At 34.7% G+C, this 23,160-nt stretch overlaps 1 protein-coding gene across 3 annotated transcripts in view; it reads left to right on the forward strand.

The window, feature by feature from the left end:
* The window catches only part of UVRAG (UV radiation resistance associated), a 318,383-nt gene that overhangs the window by 191,874 nt on the left and 103,349 nt on the right, over positions 1-23,160 (forward strand). For all 3 annotated transcript variants that reach the window (XR_011995135.1, XM_026010452.2, XM_072725950.1), the window contains one exon: positions 1,514-1,679. Coding sequence is in view for 2 of the 3 variants with exons in the window: in XM_026010452.2 (XP_025866237.2) it covers positions 1,514-1,679 (166 nt within the window). In the remaining variant the exon portion in view is untranslated. The remainder of the gene's footprint in view (positions 1-1,513; positions 1,680-23,160) is intronic.

Below are 23,160 nucleotides of genomic sequence, written 5' to 3' on the forward strand. Positions count from 1 at the left end.
CTTACAAAAAAAGTGTGAAGAAACTGAGGTGGTACATGTGTGTCATATGCTTGGTACATTCTAGGTTCCTGGCTTAAGAAATTGTTGTGTGCTCCACAGTAAACTTCTGAGACAGTATGATAGAGTGCTTAAGGAGAAAGGCATTGAGACGGCCAATCTGTATTGTATTACTATATTACTTGAGGCAGATTGCTTAACTTCTTTGACCATTAGTTTCTTCATCTACGAAATAAGTGAAATAGCATGTAAAAAGGTGCCCAGTTTAGTAATTGTTGATGAATTAATGACTGTCAAAAATAAAGTACTGTAGTCAGTTCCTGGCAAAAGAGAAGTATACAATGAAAGTTACCTATTTTTATAGTATAGTCAAAGAGAAACCAAGAATCTACCATGGTTGTCAGTGGTGGAAAATGAACTGATGATAGATGACTATAGGGGCATTCATACAACAAGAAGGTAGTACTTAGATAACTAAGTATAAGTATAAAAAATGTAAAAAACATTACTAATGATTGAAGTTAAGGTACCGTTAGAAATCAGGAAACACTCAAGCCAAAGATATCTCTCAATCATTTCAGCTTTTCTCTAGCCAAAGATAGTCTAGATTATGAGTTAAAATCTTTCAGTGTGTCTGTATGTGAACTTTTAAAAGTATTTTGGTAATACTATATACCAAACATTTACTTTTCTCTTCCTCCTGGGGCAGGTTTAAAACGTTTTGTTGTATTACTCTGTTCTAAGTACCTGATGATTATTATCACTTGGTAGGTAGTAGTAGCAGAAATCTAGATGTGAGTTAAAAATATAATTCTCTGTGACTTCTTAAAAGATAGATGCTTATGTTTGACTGTAGGGGACATACATTTTTCCCCAGCAGTTACTTCCACCTAAATTGCATAAATAATATATATAAACTGTGGTTTTTGACATTTTACTATTTAAAATATTTTTCCTCCCTATCCTATTTCAAATTTCACAGTCTTATTTATGCACTACTATCTTTATGGATATTGAAAAGGTACCCCATCAGGATGCATTGTGCTTTTTCACTTCACCATAAACTTAATTTGTACAATAGTACAATAGTACAACTATATTGCTCATAAAGTTGTTAATGAATAAAATATATGATGCTCATATAGTGCATTATGATAAACCTCTGTAACTAATTTTCACATCATATGATAGACTAGATATTAACTCTGCCTTGAAAAAAAGTGCTGAGAAAGAAAGTAATGGATATTTAAGTATATTAAGAACTCTTTCTTAAAATATATAAATGAAGTGTTAACCTCAGAACAGTAATCATTGAGCAATAGTTTTAAATATAGTAGATGAAATCTCAAGTCTTGTTAATATATTTAGATTTGTATAAAATTCATGTAATTTAAATGTGATTAATATTTTATTTACCAGTTATTCTAAAATCTCTTAAAATTGATTTATTATGTTCTTATAGCTACATTTATAAGGTAAATAATTATTTTCTTTTTCTCTGCTTTTGAATTTACAGCAAAAGATGATGGAAGCATTGCTGTTGCCCTTGGTTACACTGCACATTTAGTCTCCATGATTTCCTTTTTCCTACAAGTACCCCTAAGATATCCTATAATTCATAAGGGATCTAGATCAACAATCAAAGATAATATCAATGATAAGCTGACTGAAAAGGAGAGAGAGTAAGTATCTTTTTTATATACTTTTGACATAAGCCAGTTTGAGACATGGAGTATATTAAAAAATACAAAATGTGACCTAGATTGTGGTGATTTTTTGTATGTCCCTTGTAAAGTGCTCCATTTCTTTTAAAGAGAATGTGGTTATTCATTTAGATTATAATCAAATCCTACACTTCTTAAAATTACTGATAGCAAGATTGACTCAGTTAAGTTTAATTTGCTTTTGTGAGAAATAAGTATTATGTACTCAGCAGATATTCATGTAGTACCTCTTGCCTGCCAGTCAACAAGTGAAATAATTTAAAGATTTGTCAGACAAGTAAGAAAAGCAGGTTGTACATGTCTGAAACGTAAATTAGTGAACTGGAAGATAGGTCAATAGAAAATATATTGACCAAAGCACAAAGAACAAAAAAGATGGATTATATAGAAAAGTGCTAGGCTTATGTAGTTCCCAATAAAAAAGGTCTAAGGTATGATATGTATAGTTGGGATTACAGAGAGGGAGAAGAAAGTACATAGGGTAAATGCAATATTTTAAGAAATGACAGAATATTTCAAATTTGATGAAACACCTCAAGCTACAAATTCTAGAAGCATTAAATACCACCCATAATAAGTACAAAGCAAACATATTTAGGGAAATTATAGTAAAATAGCTGAAAACCAAAAACAAAGTGAAAATATTAAAAGTACCTAGAAAAAAAAAGATTAGCATCAAAAGAGCAGTAATTAGACTGAAAGCTAATTTCCCAATAGAATCTGTAGGAACTATAAAGGTGATACAACATTTTAAAAAGACTGTAAAACAGAGGGGCCTGGATGGCACATCAAACTATTGGTTTCAACTCAGATCATGATCTCAGGGACATGAGATCGAGCCCAGCATCAGGCTCTATTCTCAGTGTGGAGTCTGCTTGTGTTTCTCTCTCCCTTTCCCTTTGCCATTTCCCACCGCCCCCCCCCCCTTCAAATAAATAAATCTTTAAAAAAAAGTACTGTAAAAAAATACTGCCAACTTAGAATTCTATACTCAATGAATATATCCTTCAAATTAAAGGCAAAATAAAAGTCCTTTCAGACCATAAAACTGAAAAAATGCGTCCCTGCAGACCTCTACTAAGAGAAATACTAAAGGCAGAATAGCCTTTAGCACAGAAACTTGGAAATATTTGCAAGAAAGAAAAAAGACAATAGAAAGGGTAAGTATAAGTACATCTAAATTAATTTTGACTACAAAACAAATGGTAGTGTCAAAAAATATGAAATACACATAAATAAAATATATGTGGTTATAATGCATGACTAACACAAAAGTTGGGAAGTGGAAGTGGAGTTAAAGCATTCCAAGATCCTAGCATTGTCTGGAAAAGGGTAAAGATATTGCATTATAGTAGAATACTAAATCAAGGATGCATGTCTAATCTCATAACCACTAAAAGAATTATTGGGTACAAGCAAAAAATTAGAGGATATAAATAGAAAAAAAATTTTAAATACTTGAATTCAAAACAAGAAAAGAAAGGAAAATGAACATTAAACAAGTGCAACGAACAGAAGATAAATAGTAACTTTGTACTTAGGAACTGAAACTTATTCTGCAGTTACATTAAATGTAAATGTTTTAGTGTACTATGTAAAAATAAAGATTGTCAGGCTGAATAAAAAACTACACTTACCTTGCGAGATATACATCAAATATAATGACATAGAAATATTGAAAATGTAAGAGTGAATAAAGATGTATTATGCAAATATCCATATGAGAGCTAAGATAACTACAAAATGAAGTTTGAGGCATTTTAAATAAGTGGAGTATTTTATGTTAATACTGTCAATTATACACACACACACATATGCATACACATACACCTAAAAGCATGACTTCAAACATATAGACAAAAATTTACAGAATTACAAGGAAATCCACAATCATAGCAGAGGACTTTAAATTTTTTTTGTTATTAGAAAAAGCAGATAAAAGAATCAGAATCTAAAAGACTTGCACAGTGCAATGAACTAGACCTGAGTTAATGGGTAAAGAATATTGCACCAACGTCTATAGAGTATACATTCTTTTCAGGTATCCATGAGACATTTACCAAAATTTGATTATGCTGAGCCCCAACAAATTTTAAGAGATTAAAATAATTTATATTATGTTTGCTGACCACAGTGGAATTTATGAGAGATAAATAATAAAATCCCCAAATGTTTGGGTATTAAACAGTGTTCTTCTGTAAAACCTATAGGTCAACAAAGCTATAAAGGAAGTTTGAAATTATTTTGCACTAAATGATAGAATATAACATATGAAAGCTTGTAAGGTGCAACTAAATCTGTGCCAAGAGGAAAATTTATTTCCTTCAATGGTGTATTAGAAAAAAAAAGAAAGATTTATAAATCAGTCATCTTAAGTCTCTTAAGTCATCTTAAGTCTCCTTTTGAAAAGTTCTAACCTTTGATACAACTGGAAATGGATAAGCCCTTAGCAGGACTAATTTAGAAAGAGGAGACAGGCAAAACAACTAGTAAAAGTAAAGGGAAAAAAAGATGTCACTATAGAGATAGACATTAAAAGATAAGATCTTAGAAACACTATTAAGCTTATCAATTTGAAATTCAAGTATAATTGGCTACATTTCTAGAAAAACACAACTTTCCAAAACTGATATATGAATGATGGAGTTTAGAAAACACTGCACTAGGCTAAGGGGAAGTGGATATAGATGATTCTAGGTCAGTTATTCTCACCACTGGCTGCACATTATTGTCATATAGGGAGGCTTTAAAAATGAGCTCCTAAAAAAAAAAAAAAAAAAAAAAAAAAAAAAAAAATGAGCTCCTGATCCCCAGATCCCTGGCTTCTTCCCCAGAAATAGATTCAGTTAACAGGGCTCAGGCATGAGATTGTTTTTTTAAAGCTCCTGAAGTGATTTTAATGTGCAGTCAGGGTTAAGAATCGCTATTCCAGACTGTTGTGTTCATGGGAATGAAGAAATGAAATATCCTCTACTATATTTAGGAAAAACTGCAAGAAGAGAGGCAGAAAAGGTAGGTACCAAATGGAAGAGTTTGGTCTTGTATTTGGTAGGACAGTGACCCTCAGCTTGTAAATAGAAAGCAGGAAGCACATATTAAATCAGTGCCTTTTAAAAGCATTGATTAATTGATAGCCAAAGTATTTCAGAAACTTTAAAGAGATCAATTTCAGAAAACTTTAAAGAGATCCTGAAATGCATATGTTTGACAAGAGGGGACATTGGTGTGGTTTCTTTTCTCTTTTTAAAGAATTGAGGTGAAATTCACATAAGATTAACTTTTTTGATATGTAAAATTAAGTGACATTTAGTATATTTGCAGTATTTTCCGACCACTGCCTCTGTCTAGTTCCAAAACACTTCATGACCCCAAAAGAAAACCCTGTACTCATTAGGTAGTCACTCCTTATTCTTACCCCACCCAGTGCCCCCTCCCCTGGCAATGACCCATCTGATTCTCCATATAAATCGAATCATATAATATGGGACTTTTTGTTTAAGATTTCTTTCATTTAGCCTATTTTCAGGGGCATCCATGTTGAAGCATAATCAGTATTTTATTCACTTTTATGGCTGAAGAATATTCCATTGAATATATGTACCACAGTTTTTTTATCCATTCCTCTGTTGATGGACATTTGGGCTATTTCCACCTTTGGCAGTTGTGAATAGTGCTACTATGAGCATTCATATATATAAGTATTTGAGTATCTATTTTAAGTTCTCTTGAAGTAGAATCCTTAGGTCATATAGTAATTATATGTTTAATTCTTTGAGGAACCACCAAATGACTTTCTACAGCAGCTATACCAATTTACATTTCCTGATGTGAAGTGGTATATCATTGTGATTTTCATTTGTAGTTCCTTAATGACTAATGATGTTGAGCATCTTTTCATGTCCTTGCTGCCATTTTTTTATCCTCTTTGGAGAAATGTCTGTTCAAGTTCTCTGCCTGTTTTTTAATTGGATCATTTATATATTTTATTGGTGAGCAGTAGGACTTCTTTATTCTGGATACTAGATCCTTATCTGGTATATCATTTGTAAATGTTTTCTTCCCATTCTCTGGGTGGTCTTTATAGTTTAAGCCCTAAAACGAAGGTATGTATTATGTGTTGTCTTGATGCCTGGTGAAACCCAGAAGGCCTAGAATATCTCCTCCCTACGCTGCTCCTGTGGATAAAGTCCCTTATCTAAATAGTACTCCTTATCCAGGGACCTAGGTATAGTTTCTTCTTATTCCTGAGTAGTGAATTTCAGTTCCTTGCCAGCTGGGAAATTGTGGAAAGAAACCAATCACATCTTCCCTCAAGAACCAGTCAACACTGCATCCTTTTGATATAACAGAGTCTGTCTCCCACAGGCCCTGGCTGTTCACTATCATCCTTTTTGTAACTCCCATGTAACCCTGCATGGCATATAGTGTCCTCCTCCCCTGGGCTGAGTATATGTGATTCAGATTAATAAGATTGTTCTCATTCTCATCTGTCATTCATTGATTTTTCTCTACTGCTTTTTTATTCTCTATTTTATCTCTACTCTAATCTTTATTATTTGCCTTATTCTGCTAGCTTTGGGTATTGCTTTCTGTTTCTTTCAATGTAAAAGTAGATTATTATATAAGATCTTTCTTCTTTTAAAGTTATTTATTTATTTATTTATTTATTTATTTATGAGAGAAAGTGTGTGAGCTGGGGGAGGGGTAGGGGGAGGGAGAAGGATGAGAAGTCTCTGCCAAGCACTAAGCCTGACATGGGGCTTAATCCCATGATCCCATCCACTGAACCCTGAGATCATGACGTGAGCAGAAACCAAGAGTTGGGTGCTCAACTGACTGAGCCACCCAGGTGCCCCAAGATCTTTCTTTTTTTAATATCAGTATTTAAATCTATAAATTTCTATATCCTATTAATTTAGTCCATTGTGTTTTTATGTTCATTCATCTCAAAGTACTTTTTAATTTCCTTTTTGATTTCTTCATTGATCAATTGGTTAAGAGAGTTTAATTTTCACATGTATGTGAATTTTCTAGTTTTCCTTCCACTATTGATATCTAGTTTCATTCCCTTATGATGGAGAAAATAATTTGTATAAGTTCAGTATTTTAACATTGACTATTTTGTATAGTCTATCCTAGAGAATGTCCCACATGCATTTGAGAAGAATGTGTATTCTACTATTGTTAAATGCACTATTCTATATATATATCTGTTAGGTCTAGTTGGTTTTATAGTATTGTCAGGTCCTCTATGTCTTCATTGATCTTCTGTCTAGATATTTTATCCACTATTGAAAGTGGAATATTAAATAAACTCTTGAACTATTATTGCAGGACTGCTTCTTCATTTCTGTCAGTGATTGCTTCATATATTTTGGGACTCTGTTGTTTGGTGCATCTGTTTTTAGTTGTTATTTCTTCTTGATGAATCAACCCTTTCATTGACCTTTTTTGCTTTTTGTAACAATTTTGACCTAAAGATTGTTTTGTCTGCTATTAGTATAGCCACCCCAATTTTTCTTTGGTTACTATATGCATGGAACATTTTTGCCATCTTTTCACTTTGAACCCATTTGTGTCTTTGGATCTAAAATGAATCTCTTATAAGCAGCATATAGTTGGGTCATGTTTTTTTAATCCATTTTGCAAATCTCTTTTCATTAGAGAGTTTAATCTGTTTACATTTAACCTAATTATTTGTATATGTATGTTTCATATTTGTTTTCTTTATTTCTTATACCTTTTTGTGCTTCATTTTTTTCCATTACTCCACCCCCCCCCCTTTTTGGTATGCCATTTTGATTCAGTATACATTTTTTATTTGGTATACCATTTCCTTTTCAGTAAATTTTTAAGGGATTTTCTTATTCATTACTCTGGGATCACAATTAGCATCCTATACTTATAACAGTCAAGTATGAATTGTAACAACTTAGCTTCGATAGTATACAAAAACTCTGCTCTTCTGTATCTCTATTCTCCCACCTTTATGTTATTGTCAGAAATTATATCTTTATACATTGTGTGCCCATAATACCGTTCTCTTCATTTACCTATGCAGTTACCTTTACTGGAGATCTCTGTTTCTTTGTAAATCTTGAGTTTGTCTTATGTCCTTTCACTTCAACATGAAGCCTTCACTTCTTGCTTGCAGTAACCCTAGCAATCAGCCAGAGGTGAAAGCATAGTGCCTTCTCAGATTTTTTCTGAGTAGGCATCCTATTCTGAGCATGTAGGTACCTTCTATCTTCCCCAGGATAATGGGCACTTTTGAAAACACTAATATCTCAAAGAAACTCTCCCCAGCCTTACCTCCCAGGCTTTAGACAGTCTGTTGTATGTCTCAGCCTGGATCTTTTGCACAAGGAAGCTATGGGATTTGTTTGCCTTACATCAACAGTGTACCCTGCTTTTTACCTCTGAGTGAGTAGTTCTGACTAGTCAAAACCAAGGCAAGTGCCATGCATTAGTAAGTACTTCAAGTAGCCCCTAGACAAGTTAGGACAGATAAACACAAATTTTTTTAGAATGAAATCTGCTTGGCTCCATTATGCACTGGGGATCAAGGCTGTACAGTGGCAGGCTACATTCTTCAAGACCACTACTGAGTTGGGGAGGGAGTTAAAAATAGTGTGAGTAGAAATTCTGTGAAGCTTTCCTCTTGATTTTGAGTTTCCTTTTTCTTGATTCAGAGGTCAGCCTGTTGTTTTACACTCCTGACTTCTTCCAGAGTTTAGTAAAGTAGATTCTAACAGTTTTTGCTTAAAAAAAAATAAAGTTTCTCTGGAGGGACAAGTCCTTAGATCTACCCACTCCCCAATTTTTGCTGACATCATTCCATTTGTTTAATGATGAAAAACATTACTTACAAGGGATGAAGGGACCCATGATTTTAAGTAAGTATGACCATATAAGAACAACTTGTAGTTTTGAGAATGGTCACCTCTCCAAACCTTCTCTAGCCTCCATAGTAAACAAATAAAATATTTCTAGTTTTTTGTCAAATTTGTACATGGTGATCTGACTTAAAATATTAGTTATATAGGAAAAGCAGTTTGGGAGCTTGAAGGAAGGGTGTCCCTCAAAATGATATTATTTCTTCAGATCAGCTGCACACTTTAATTTGTGAAGGAGCAGCTTAACGTGTGGGCAATTCCAAGTAGTATGTCCGAAGTGTGAGTAGTAGCAATGATTTGTTTACCGATTAATTTATTTCCCTAATCAGTTTGGGAAGAGCATCTAGATTTAGGTGATTGTGTTACCTGTTTCTTTGGCAGCCACAAGAAACATGGGAATTTCGTTTTTGTGAACTAATTTTTGTATTTTACCTCTATCTTTTTTCCCCTTTACTGAAACATGTATTTTATTGATTGTAATATAAATATTTTGACATTTTGATATTGCTAAAAATGAGGTGCATCTTACAATTAATGGCATGCCATATTGTGATTGAGAACATTTATCTTTTCTTAGTGATACATAAATTAATGATGCAGTTCACAATTGATGCTCAGATTTTATAAGCTATCATATATTTTAGGTGACTTTATGCAATTTGGTAAAGTACTTTGTATCCCTTTTGAAACAGCATAGATGTACAAATAAATATATAAATAAGAGTAAACATCGATTTTGCTCATTGATTGAATCAATCTCTCAGTTATTCTTAGCCTGGATCACAGAAAGAGCATATTAGACTTGATTTTCTTTTCTCCTGAGTGTCAGTGTTGATGTAAACTTTTCCAGTTTATTAGGTGGATTCAGGTCTTCATGGGGGATGGAAAACAGTAATCAAATGATTTATCACATACATTATATACTTATTGTAATCGGCCTAAGGAGTCTTCAGCCTCTGCCCTCTAATTACCTGCCTCATCTGGCTATTGGTGTGTGAGATAGTGGAGTTAAGAGTCTTTGTTAGCCAGTTTTGCTGTGCAGGTGGGTGGAGACTAATTTTTCCTTTGTCTGGCCTGTTTGAAACACAGGTTTGGACTGATGCCTTGCCTAAACCACTACTTGTGCACCTGCACACTGTAAAGGGAAACTCTGAAATCTTTGCAGCATTCATTCTGAGGCTCAGACCACAAAACACGAAGGAGTGTAACCAGAGTCCAGCCACAATGTTCTTTTACCCTTTACTTCTTCTTTCACTGAGGACTGACAAGTAGGTCTTCAAGTGATTTTTGAAATGAAATGTATTAGTCATTGTTATTGTGCTACTTAACTGTCTGCTAGATGATATATTCCGGTTGGATTACTGAAACAATCACTGAGCTAGGACATAGCTGGTCAGAGCATATGGTTTTTTTCAAGCCCTCAAAAAATGTCTTAAGGTTTTTGTTTTATTCTCAGAAGGAGTGGTATAATTGGCAGGCACTTCTGAAAGTTCTTGACCTGTCCACAACAAGGCTTTTACAAATCTCTAAAAGATGGTTAACTATTTTTCTATAATGAAATTATTGGAACCTACAGGCATGTTAATGCTGCTTTTCTCAATTCATTGATTGTTTTGTTCATATATTTATTCCATGGAAGATCTTTTTTTTTTTTTTAAATTCCATGGAAGATCTTGACTAAACCCTAGGAGTTGCCTTTTTTTACTGGCTGATTCTGACTTCTTTTAGAGACAGAAATTTTAGAGTATAAAGAGAGTGTGATGTGTCCAAAAACAGATAATACTGGCCCCACATCATAGTCATGGCATGTGGACCTGATGCTCATGAGAGGAGGAAGTCTGTTTTAATGGTCTAATGCCTTTTCTGTGACTGAATGCGTAAGGCAGTCATATGCTTATATGTAAGGAGATTGGCTAGACAGGTTCCAGTCCTGTGACTAGAGTCTTATTTTTCTTGCAGCCACCATAGTGTCTAGTTGTTATGGAGCTCCCTCTTTAGCATAACTAGATTGCATTCTGCCAGGAAGGAAGAGACGGAAATTTTCCGAGTTGCCATAAGCAGAGCGATTGTCTGTTTCTGTATTCCTTCAGCCTACTTTTTGGCCTGGCAACACTAACTTGCTGAATACATGAATGAGAATTTTTCTAATGGTAACTCCTTAAAGCAAGTAGGATACTTTGAACATTGCTTGCAGAGAAGCAAATTCTCTGTAGAAATAGTGACTGGCACTTGGGTTTTTGTTGGTATAAAGCTTATATGGAAAACATAAATGTTTTCAGGCTGCTGTACTTCTGACTCTTCATTTCTATTTTTACCTGCTTCAGGCATACTTAACCACCTGTTGATATATTAAGAATTATAGACTCCTTCCTATAAAAATCCTCAGCTTCTGTTTATTAATCAAGCTGTTTTAATGCAGACAGTTCAGAAATGGTTGCTGTTTTCACTAAATGAGCATCTGTTTGCTTTCATAGCATCCAATTAAATCTGATAGCCTCCTTCCAGAGTGGAGATTTTCACATCATGCTTCGGCTTCAGTGCTGTGGCTTTAATTTTCAACTCTTCCACTGTTTATCCTATAAATTAGAACATTCTTTATAACCTTTCATCTTCATTTTATTATAGGTTTTTGCTCAGATGCTGGCATTTAGAGCACTCAGTACCACAGATCTGAGACCTTTAAATTGAACAATGAATGTGATAACTTGAGGCAGTGGGTGGACCAAATGCTTTGGTATTTTTGGTTTTGTTTTTCCGTTTTAATTTTTTCCTTGCTGTGTAGTTTAAAAGTATAATCAAATATTTTTCAAGGTGACTAATATTACTGAAATGAATGAAATTATTCTTTCAGATTTTCCACTTGATTACAGGAATGTAAACTAGGATGAAAAATCTCTGTGTGTGTGAAAACTTTCCCAAATGTCTGTAGTCTAACTCCATTATAACTACTACCTAAGGGAACACCGTGGAACAGACATGAAGACAGAAAAAAAAATGTTTATGTCCATGCAGAATTACAGATTTATTGTGTTTTAGCACCAGATGGACTAGAGTATTATTAAATCATACGCTTTAACCCTTCAGTTCACACATGAAAAAACAGGTTGAGAGATGAAGTGAGGTCATGTAACAAGTTAATAACTAAGCATTCATTTGATATGGCCCACCAAGGAAAGCAAGCCCAGAAGACGGTGTGCTAACTATATAAGTGTAGTACTTTTAAGCAAACACTTGGGAGATGAAAGAAGTGTGTTTATCGGAAAGGGCTGTATATGCGACTGAAATATACCTTTTTCTTATTTAGGGAAATCTCTCTGGTGAAAATGCCATGATGTGTATTCCTGTATATATTAAGTAGAGTCACTGTATTTAGTTCTCATGTAAATGTTATTTAAATCCCATTTATGAGTTGGTTCACTTGACATTGGTTTTTTTCTTTGAAAGGTACAATGCAAAATGCCTCTTCTCTCTCTTGCCTCACTTTATTTAAATTGGATGGGATTTGTTTTCAGTTTTTATTTCTAATTATTTAAGGCTTTGAAGTTATATGGGCTTCACCTTTTATCACTGAGCAGCTGTGAAATGTCCTCTTTGAGTCTTGGTTTGCCTGATATAGTACCTATGCTACTAGGTTGTTAGAATTAAAGTAAGCACAGTGTTTGGCACATAGAAGATATTCAATAAAATCTATAGCTACTATTATGTATACATTGAGCTTTGCAACAGGAATTCCAGGCAGCCATGTAATTTTTTTTTTTTTTTTTTTTTTTTATGAAATGTAGATGCTAAAAGGAAAGGTGGGCCTAAGGAAATGTTGAGGAAAATTGAAAATCCACCTAGTGGTATAGCAGTAGGTTTTCTTTTATAATAATGCCATGAGGTATACATCATCCTTTTTAGTCAATGACATCAATGCAAAGGACTCATGAGATTTTCCACAGTGCAGGGGAGAAAACTTCCAGGTCTGAAGACTTGTCTCTTTGACTTCAACTATGCAAGGAGGTCAGTGCCTGTTATCCACTAATGAGTCAAACAAGTGTCTGTATCTTAAAAGTTATCAGTCTAGTGAGTGCTGAAGCCCTTATTCTCAAATTGGTTCCCAGCCTGGCCTGCTATTCACTTTTTTGGTCTTATCCCAGTTCCCTCTCAATTCATAACCTATGTTTCAGTCTAACTGTTGGTTTCCAGATATATTACATTGTTTTTCATCTTGATACTCTTTGTGTTTTTCTGCTTTTCTGGAATGCCTGGAGTTGAGTACATGAAACCTTTCTCTTATTATCTAAAACTTTATTCCTAAACTCTTTTTTGATTTCCCTTAGTTTGATGTACTCTTATAGCCTTCCTTAATCCTGTGAGCAGTTCTCTCTCAGTAGTATCTCAGAAATGAAGTAAGTTTATGTATACTCTTCATTTAACAATCCAGTGATATAAGTGGTGTGTGCTAGAGTTGTCTGTCCTCTTCTTATCCAAAATATTTTTAGTGTAGAAATTGCATCTTACTTGGCATCAGCTTACTCCATTGCCTTGCAGAGAGCATTGTATTGTGTAGACACTCAATAAATATTTCTTGAAATGAATTAGGAGAGCAAAAGGGATGTTCAGTTTTTGCAAATGCTATTAGGTAATCTGACACTCTACACCATAGGCCCATAGTTTTAACTCTAGATGCTCTGGCCAGGACAATCATTATTTCATATGGTCCCTTAGGACCATGGCAAGCTATTAACTTCAGTGCCTGTTGTAATCCAAGGCACAGGCAGCAGTGCTGATGGGGTTGTATTCAGGAGTGAGAGCAAAAAGCATGTTTTAAAGTGAGGAATCCCCATGGAAATTTAAGCAGGAGCGATCAACAAAATAAAAATGCAGAAGGTGCTTGCTGGGTGAGACAGGAAATGAACACCTTGTGAAGATTAGGCATTCCACTGAGAGAAGGGAAATGTGGGAAATGAGTCCAAAGTAATTGTGCAGCTATTTCATTGCTGACACTTGGAAGCATATTGTTGTGTGTGTTGTTTTTAATGAAGTGTGCTTTTATAGTGCTGATATTATTATCTGGATGAGGAAATCTTCTCTAGTATTATTGTCATCTCAGCTTTCTGCAACCAACTAAATTAAAATATAGTAATGTAATGGGACAGCGGGATAAAAAAGAAAACCAGATGACTCTGACATGTGACCCCAACTTGAACCTACTACTTTTCTGGTTTGTAGTGTACTCGAATCAGACTGTAATCCTTGACAGGATTGGTGGAGGAGGATAGTATATTTAATTAATAGTGGACTATGTCATGGTGTCACGGGGTAAAGATCGTTACATTATTAGGATATGCAAAATCAATATTTCTCAATAGAACCATCAGGGAGCTCTCCAAGTACCATAGATTGACTTTTTGGAGTCTATCAGTATGTATCTTATGACAGTATAGATGCTTTGGGAGCTGATATGAATTAATGATTCAATCACCAATGTTGGTGTTATATGGAAAGTAGCACTGTTCTTTTCTTTAGCTCTTATATGTTTGATTTTTTGGTAGGCAAATAATGAGGGATATGGGGATAACTGTATCAAGCCAGAGAGTTTTGGAGTAGGTGATTTGTGGACTCTTTTTTTTTCCCTAAAGAAATAAATGCATGGATGGGGCGCCTGGGTGGTTCAGTGACTGAGCATCTGCCTTTGACTTAGGTCATGATCCTGGGGTTCTGGAATCGAGTTCCACATCAGACTCCCAGCAGGGAGCCTACTTCTCCCTCTGCCTATGTCTCTGCTTCTCTCTCTGTCTCTCATGAATAAATAAATAAAATCATGAATGAATGAATGAAATTGTGTACTCTAAACTTAGGAGATGAGAAATTATGGCCTTCCTATTTTGGTCTTTTGAAAGAACTTTGGCACTAAACACGCCTTGAGTCAGTTTATTTCACCTCACCATCCTCAGCATACTCATCTGAAAATAAAGATAATGGCTTTAGAGAAATATGAAGAGTAAAAGAATTTATATAAAATTACCATTACATATATTCATTCAGTAAATACTTATACCCTCCATAAATAGTAGTCACAGCATTGATTTCTGTCCCATCTACCTGAACTTTTTTTTGAGATTTTATTTATTTATTCATGAGAGACACAGAGACAAAGACAGAGACAGAGACATACACAGAGGGAGAAGCAGGCTCCATGCAAGGAGCCTGATGTGGGACTCGATCCCAGGTCTCCAGGATCATGCCCTGGGCCGAAGGCAGGCACTAAACTGCTGAGCCACCCAGGGATCCTGTACCTGAACTTTCTGATCTTACTTCATTTCAGTAGAAATGATAAACTTGAGAAGTCCTTAGTTTTTAATTTGGAAAGAATCTCTTAAATAAATCACAGAAACACCAGACCATATTATGAGAAATCCATAAATTTGTTTTTCATTTAAAAAACTTGCTTAAAATAGAATAAAACATACACAAAAATGAAAAGCCAAGCTACAAATCAGAAGATATTTTATAGCACATAGATTAACCAGGGGTCAGTATCTAGAGTATATAAGTAAAATCTTCATATCATCCATAAGAAAAGGAGCAGTCAACCCAACAGATATATGGGCCTAGCGTGTAAAGAAGCTGTTATAGGGGATCCCTGGGTGGGTCAGCAGTTTAGCGCCTGCCTTCAGCCCAGGGCGTGGTCCTGGAGTCCTGGGATCAGGTTCCACATTGGGCTCCCTGCGTGGGGCCTGCTTTTCCCCTCTGCCTGTGTCTCTACCTCAATCTCTCTCTCTCTCTCTTTCTCTCTCTCTCTTTCTCTCGAATTAAAAAAAAAAAAATCTTAATAAAAAAGAAACTGTTATAAAAGAACAAGCCCTATATGTCTAATAACATTAGAAAAAATACTCAGCCTCTGGAAAATGCAAATTAACACCAGAAGAGATACAACCTGGCAAAAATAGAATGTCTGTTTTAATAACTAATTGGGTGAGCATTTAGAGGAGAAAAAGTTCTCATCCTTTGTGAGAAACAGTTAAATCTGTATGAACCTTTCCCAACAACCTCACTCCTGGTTATATACTAGTCTCTTGAGTAGCTTTTATATGTATGCAATCTGCAAATGTTTATTATATCTCTATTGTGATAGGTAATTAAACAGTGTTTCTTGGTTACCTGTAATCTATATTGAGATTATTCACAATTAAATAACTAGCATTTAATTTTCTTAAAGTGCATCTATCCTTTTGTGGTAAATTTTTTTCTTTTCTTTCCCAACTACTTCCTTTAAGCTTGGATGCATGTTTCTTCATATACAGCTTCTTTTTTTTCTCATTACTAACACAGAGTTAATCTGGGTGATTACTTTTTCTCATAATTGATATCATTTCTGTATACCAAATCTTGACTGATTTTAAATTTATAGCAGTAGTTCTCCCCATTTCCTCTGGAGCAAATATTGATGTTAATAAGGCCTAGAATTTTGAGTGCTACTCATTTATATTATTAGAAACCTTTTTAAGAGACTTACAAAAGAATTAATATTTCCCATGCTGCTTGTTAGTAACTCTCATTAATGTAAATGATGGCTCCCAGGTTCATGGTGTGGAGAGTCTAGTGATGAAATCCTAGAAGTGTTAACTGTAGTAAGTTATAGAAATTTACTGCTCTAAGTTAATTAAACACACCAATAAGCAACTGAAGCATTTTATTATTTTAATTTGTATAAATATAAGGCTGGTAAGCTAATGAGAAGTGGCAGGTCCCTTGGAGTTTGATTGACACCTATACTAAAACTCTTTTAAATGTGTAGATGACGCATGAATTTATTGAGACAACTTATGTTGTAAGATATTCCACACAGGAAATATTTATTTTTGAATGTGCAGTAGCATAATTTTGTCATTCCAGCTTTAAAAAATTACTTACTAGAGGAAAAACTTTTTAGAAGCCACCTCCTAATATTGAATTTGCTAAATATTGTTCTGCATGAGAGAGACAGAATTTATTTTATTATTTTCTGGTTTCTGTGTTATTGTGGTCTCCTTAGATCACAAAATGGGAGTTTTAAAAATTGGTTGAAGAGCAATTTGGTAAATAGCCTGTTATTTCCCGCTCACAGATTTTCAGAGGAAATGATAGATAGTATTCCATTCTCAGAGGATACAGGTTGGTCACATTTAATTGTAAGAAGTTCTCCTTCATATTTTGTACCATTTGGGAGGGAGAACCTACCTGTCTTTTTAGTATGTAATTTGGAATAAACGCTTAATTCAATTTTGTACTATTAAGGGCAACATCAAAATCAAGCCTTATAGTATCAGAATTATAAGTGCACAAATGAACCTGCTCACCCATGTATTCATCAAATGTTTAAAAAGTTATGTACTGTAGGACAGACATTGTCCTAAATCTTTGGAATACAGTATGAGTAACACCAAAAATTAAAACAATCTTTTTTCTCTTTAAAGTAAATAATTAGTTTTAAATCAATCCCATAAATAGCACTGAGTACTATATCAATTTATTCATATATATAATGCTAGATTGTTTTACAGAATAGATACAGACTAAGAAAGGGAGCATATTATCTAAGCTTATTATTTAATTCAAGAAATAACAAAAACTACCTTGTTTCATGTTTATTCAGTATCACTTTTTCCCTTACCTGGTATGTTCTTGTCTTGTGACCACATTCCAGGATTAATTAGGCATCCCCCTGGGAGAGCAAGTAAGACAATTCAATCTGAGCAAAGAAAGATATGGCTGATTTAGGTGGTTTGGGAACATTTTCAACAGCCATTTTGTCATTAAGAGTAAAGGATTGATTTTTTTTTAAGATTTTATTTTTTTATTTATTCATAGAGACAGAGAGAGAGAGGCAGAGACACAGGCAGAGGGAGAAGCAGGCACCACACAGAGAGCCCGACGTGGGACTCGATCCCGGGTCTCCAGGATCACGCCCTGGGCTGCAAGTGGTGCTAAACCGCTGCACCACCGGGGCTGCCCTAAAGGACTGATTATTGAATAGAAAGTACTTTATAAAGTTTTGGGACCAACTTAAAAGTTACTTTGGTCAGGATATCTATTTTAGTTTTTTTGGCTTTTCAAGTGAAAATAACATTATGCATAAATGACCCGGTGCTTATTCCCAGCAAAAGTAAGCTAACATCAGGACCTATTTGTTTGACAAGATTAATTCAGAAGAACCTTAAATATTAAATAGTGTTTATCTGCTCAACCCTAGCCAATGAAATAAAAGGTTACAAATATTAAATTAGAAATACCATGATTTATTGTGACAAGTTTCACACATGCATGGGCCTGAGTTTACACATACATGCATATAGAGCAATATCAGATAATATTTAAAAAACAAAGATTTCTAGAACTTGACCAGTCATTATGTTCACCAGATATCTTTTGAGCAAAATATCCCTCTTTTCTCTATTGTGTTCCAAACATGTGAACTTGTAGAAGATACTAAAAATCAGGTTGACCATAAATACACTTAAGTACTGCCCAGTCTACTATCCATCTAGAAGTAGTATACTTACTGAAGGCTAAATTGTTTATGGCTTCTTCAGCTGACTCTTTTTCCACTCTAAACTTTTATAAAATATCCTGGGAATAGAAAATCCAGAAGGAAATTCAAGGATCCAGGTAGGAAAGAAGGCAAAAAAAAAAAAAGAAGAAGAAGAAGAATGCACACCTTTGGAAATAGAAATAATACTTTAAAAAAAAAGACTTAAATATATTCAGAATTCTCAAAGTTAAAGGAGGAAATAGCATCCATAAAACAAGAATAGGGGGTTCTAAAACAGAAAGAGGCAATTGCAGCTTTAAAAAAGTAGATTTTTTTTAAGAAGATCATTGGAAAGGAAAAGTCTCTTTTTAAAAAAAAAAAAACCTCTTAAGATAAATAGACTGGACACACTTAAGGAGAGAATTTCTGAACAGTGAAATAGGAATGAAAACATCATCCAGAATGCAGCACAGAGAAACAGAAGTATATGAAACAGAAATTACAGGACATAGAGAATGAATGAATGGTCAACATATATCCAATAGGAATTCTAGGAGTAGAGATTAGAGGGAATGGCAAGGAAGAAATACTATTTTTTAAATGGCTAGGAAAAAAATACAGAGAGAAGACTTATAACAAAAAAAGGGGAGACAAATACAACTGGGTGACTCAGTGGTTGAGCGCCTGCCTTTGGCTCAGTGCGTGATCCCAAGGTCCTTGGATCGAGTCCTGCATCGGGCCCCTTGTGGGAAGCCTGCTTCTCCCTCTACTTGTGTCTCCGCCTCTCTCTCTGTGTCTCTCATGAATAAATAAATAAAATCTTTTTTTAAAAAAAGAAAAATCATAAAACATACTATGAACAATTTTTTTAAATTAGGTAGGATGGAATTTTTTTTAAAGAAATATAACAGAATTAATTCAAAAAGAAATGAGAAAACTGAGTAAGTTTGTTTTGAGGACGCCTGGGTGGCTCGGCAGTTTAGCGACTGCCTTCGGCCCAGGGAGTGATCCTGGAGTCCCAGGATAGAGTCTCACATTGGGCTCCCTGTGTGGAGCCTGCTTCTCCCTCTGCTTATGTCTCTGCCTCTCTCTCTGTGTCTTTCATGAATGAATAAATAAAATCTTAAAAAACAAAAAAAGATTCTGTTTCAGAGTATGGTAGAATAGAGATGATAGACCAATACTGAAAATGTAAGATTACAAAAGAAATCTTAAATGTATTTATTAGTTAATAAGGAAATAAAGAATACCTAAGCCTGGGGCACTGGCTGGCTCAGTTGGTAGCGCACATGGGTAGAGCATGCAGCTCTTGAGCCCAGGGTCATGAGTTCAAGCCCCACATTGGGCAGAGAGCTTATTAAAAAGCTCTCTTTTAAAAAAAAAAAGAAAAAAAAGAAACTTAAAAAAAAATTTAAAAAATTAAAAAAAAATTAAAAAGAAACTTAAAAAAAATTAAAAAAGAAACTTAAACTAAAAACTGAGTAAAAGCAAGAGCTTAGGGTAAGCAATGAAGCAAGGTTTTGCTTTGAAGGCATTTAATAAATTGAATTTGATAAAAAGCTAATCAGAACAATATGAAAACAAAACTGGTAGACAAACTCATTTATGAACATAAGTACAAAAATACAAAATAAAATGCACTGAGCAAAATAAATTGCTGAATCTAGCAATGCAGGAGTCAACATTAAAAAAAAAACCTTCCCACATGATTCACTCATTAACAGATTAACAGAAATATCATGGTTATTTCTTTTTTTTCTAAATATTTTATTATTTATTCATATATATATATGAATATATTGAGAGAGAGAGAGAGAGAAGCAGAGACACAGGCAGAAGGAGAAGCAAGCTCCATGCCAGGAGTCTGACGCAGGACTCGATCCCGGGACTCCAGGATCGCGCCCTGGACCAAAGGCAGGCGCTAAACCACTGAGCCACCCAGGGATCCCCTGGTTATTTCAATAAATGCAGAAAAAGCATTCAATAAATTTAATACTTATTTAGAAAAGCAGTATAGGTTTTGATTAGGAGCATAGCTGTGGAACTAGGTGGCATGAGTTTGAGTTCAGATTCTTATTTACTGTATGTGGTAGACAGAAATTGAAACAGTACTCAAGATTTACACTGTCCTGGTACATGCTCTGTATAATTTCTTCCCTGTGGATGTGGGCAGGACTTGTGAACATAATGGAATTTCATTACCTTAATTAAGGTCACTAACCATTTGATTTTGAATTAATGGGAAGGAAAGATTATCTAAGTGGGCCTCACCTAATCAAGTGAGCCCTTGAAAGAGCCAAGAAGCAGACTCTCTTTGCTAACATGCAGACAAAGTAGATAGCCATGTTGTAAACTGCTTATGAAGCCATGTGGCTAACTACAGTTGAGGGTGGTCTCTAAGATCTGACAGTGAAATCTAGCTGACAGCTAGGAAAGAATTTGGTTAGTCCTACAACAGGAACTAAGTTCTGCCAACAACCTGAATGAACTTGGAAGATGACTCTGAGCTCCACATGAGAGCACAGCCTGGCCAACACCTTGACTTCAGACTTGTTATACCTTGAGCAGAAAACCCATCCATGCTGTACATGGACTTCTAACCTCCAGAAACTATGAGCTATTAAGTGGGTGTTGGTTTAATCTAATAAATTTGTTGTACTTTATAAAGCAGTAATCAAAAATGATTATATCATGTGACCTTGGATGAGTTACTTGATTTCCCTATGCTTTATTGTCTGTAAGATGGAGATAATAATAGCACCCACTTCAAGGGGTGTCTATGTGGATTAAATGAGTCAATATATGTAAAATAATCTGCTAGGTGGTAAAGCCTCAAATGTCCTCAAATAGTACTAATAGTTATTAAAACTCCTGATAAACTAGAAACAGAAGAGAATTTTTTTTAAATGCCAAAGAATGGTTATCAAATCTATAACAAGCTCTTTTAATGGTGAAACTATTCCCATTAAAGTCAGAAAGCAGATAAAGATGCCAGTTATTATCTTTACAATTATCTTGCAATTTGAAGTAAAGGGACAAAATTGTCTTCTACAGATATGAATGTTATATAGGAATCTGCAAACTATTAGAATTTGAAAACCTAGCACATTTGTTGGATATAAGATCGAGATGAAAATCAAGTAGATAGTCTATATACCAGCAATAACCAACTAGAAAATGAGCGTAATTACCTAGTAATATATTTAATAAGTGTGAAAGATCTTTATCAATAAAAAACAGAACACATAAAACTGATAATAAAACACATATAAAAGATCCAAATAAATGGATGTACATACACACATCCTTGGTTTAACTATATATTATGCTACTCTGATTTGTTATAACACTGTGTGTAATATTTTTCTTTAAAATTGTTTTTGAAAAAAGTTGTTTTTGAATTAGAAATAATCTCTTAATGGTGTATCATAAATCTATTTTCTCCCTAGTTATTGGCGGGTACTATCTACCAATAACTAGATAGAAAGGTTTGGTCTCAAAATGGCTAACCAGAAGTTTGTGCAAATGATAATGCCAGATCTCCAGCAAAGAAATAGAAATATATTACATGGATTTTAAAACGCAGGTTGAAAATGGAAATAGTGAGAAAACCATAACAATCAGTAGCCAAACAGGGTTTGGTAAAAGTTATTTGACATTAAGAGGGAGATCATAGGGTTGGTGGGTGGATAAAATGCATGATGGAGATTAAAGAGTACATTACTGTGATGAGCATTGAGTAATGTATAGAGTTGTAGAATCATATGGAACACCTAAAACTAATACAACACTGCACATTAGTTATACTGGAATTAAAAACTAATTATTAATTTTTTTTATTTTGAAAGATCATAAGCGTTACTGTAATCTTAGGAAGATTGAGCAGCACTTATATGGAAATATATCAGAAATTATTTTGTCTAAGAATGAATAGGATACTCACATTTGGTGGGGGGGACTTTTGGGGGTTTTGTCCAGAAAAATCATGGGAGAACCCCTTCTTGCTGCCAGGAGGCAATAAAAAGTTTCCATTTATAAATTAGTGCAAACTTTATTACAAAAATGGCAAACAGAAGGAGGGAGGGAAGGGATCAATCTAGACTATATAAAGAACATTTTGGTTCAATAGTTAAAAAGAAACAGCTCAGCTGAAAATTTGTGAAAGCATGTTACATCAGTCCGATTTCAGTCAAGGAAGCAGAATCATTGAGTGTTTGATATAAGGGATTTATTTATAGGAATAAGATACTACATACACAATGGTTAGAGAAGCTGGAAAAGAGTCCAAAAGGGGGAGTTGGAGGATTGAAGAAAAGTCACTGACTGACCCTTCAGAAGCTCAGTGCAGGTGGATGACTCAGTCCAGGACGTGGGGAACAAGATCTATCCACCTGCTCAGTGGAACCCCAAAGGAGAGCAGGTGGAGACATCTCTGGAAGACTGTTGCCACTGCATCTGGTAGAGGGCTTGGAGTCACGATTTGACAGCAAGGCCAGCAGTTGGGAACAAAAGCTAGATGCAGAATAGGAGCACAAAGGCCAGATGGAATCTGTAGGCAGCCTTATGCCTGCCTCTTATTGTGTCTAACCACTGTTAACTTCAGAGTATAATGACCACTGCTCCACTTCTGTCTTCCAAACTCCATGCAAATTTATCTTTTGTTCAACTCTAGCCTGGATCCATACAGGCTATGGTATTCTGGGAAATAGTTCCAGCTTAGCCAAGTGAACACAGTAAAAACCCACAATAGATATGGATAGGCCCTATAGTTTATTCTGTCAATACAGAAATAACTACAGACAATCGTAGTCACTCAGAAAATTATAGTAGCTTTTGCTGTTTTGGGTACTGCTGTTATATATCTGTATCTATCTATATCTTATAGCAGTTGTCACAGCTGTCACAAAAGCAGCATGAGATTAATGCTGTCATCTCCCTTATATTGATGTGTAAACTAAGTCACAGAAAGGTCAAGAAATTTACTTCTAAGGCTGCACATTGTTATTTAGGATTAACAGCAGCAGTGTTTTGGTAGAATAATAAAATG

This window comes from Vulpes vulpes, chromosome 11 (genome assembly GCF_048418805.1).
Source record: "Vulpes vulpes isolate BD-2025 chromosome 11, VulVul3, whole genome shotgun sequence".
NCBI lineage: Eukaryota > Metazoa > Chordata > Mammalia > Carnivora > Canidae > Vulpes > Vulpes vulpes.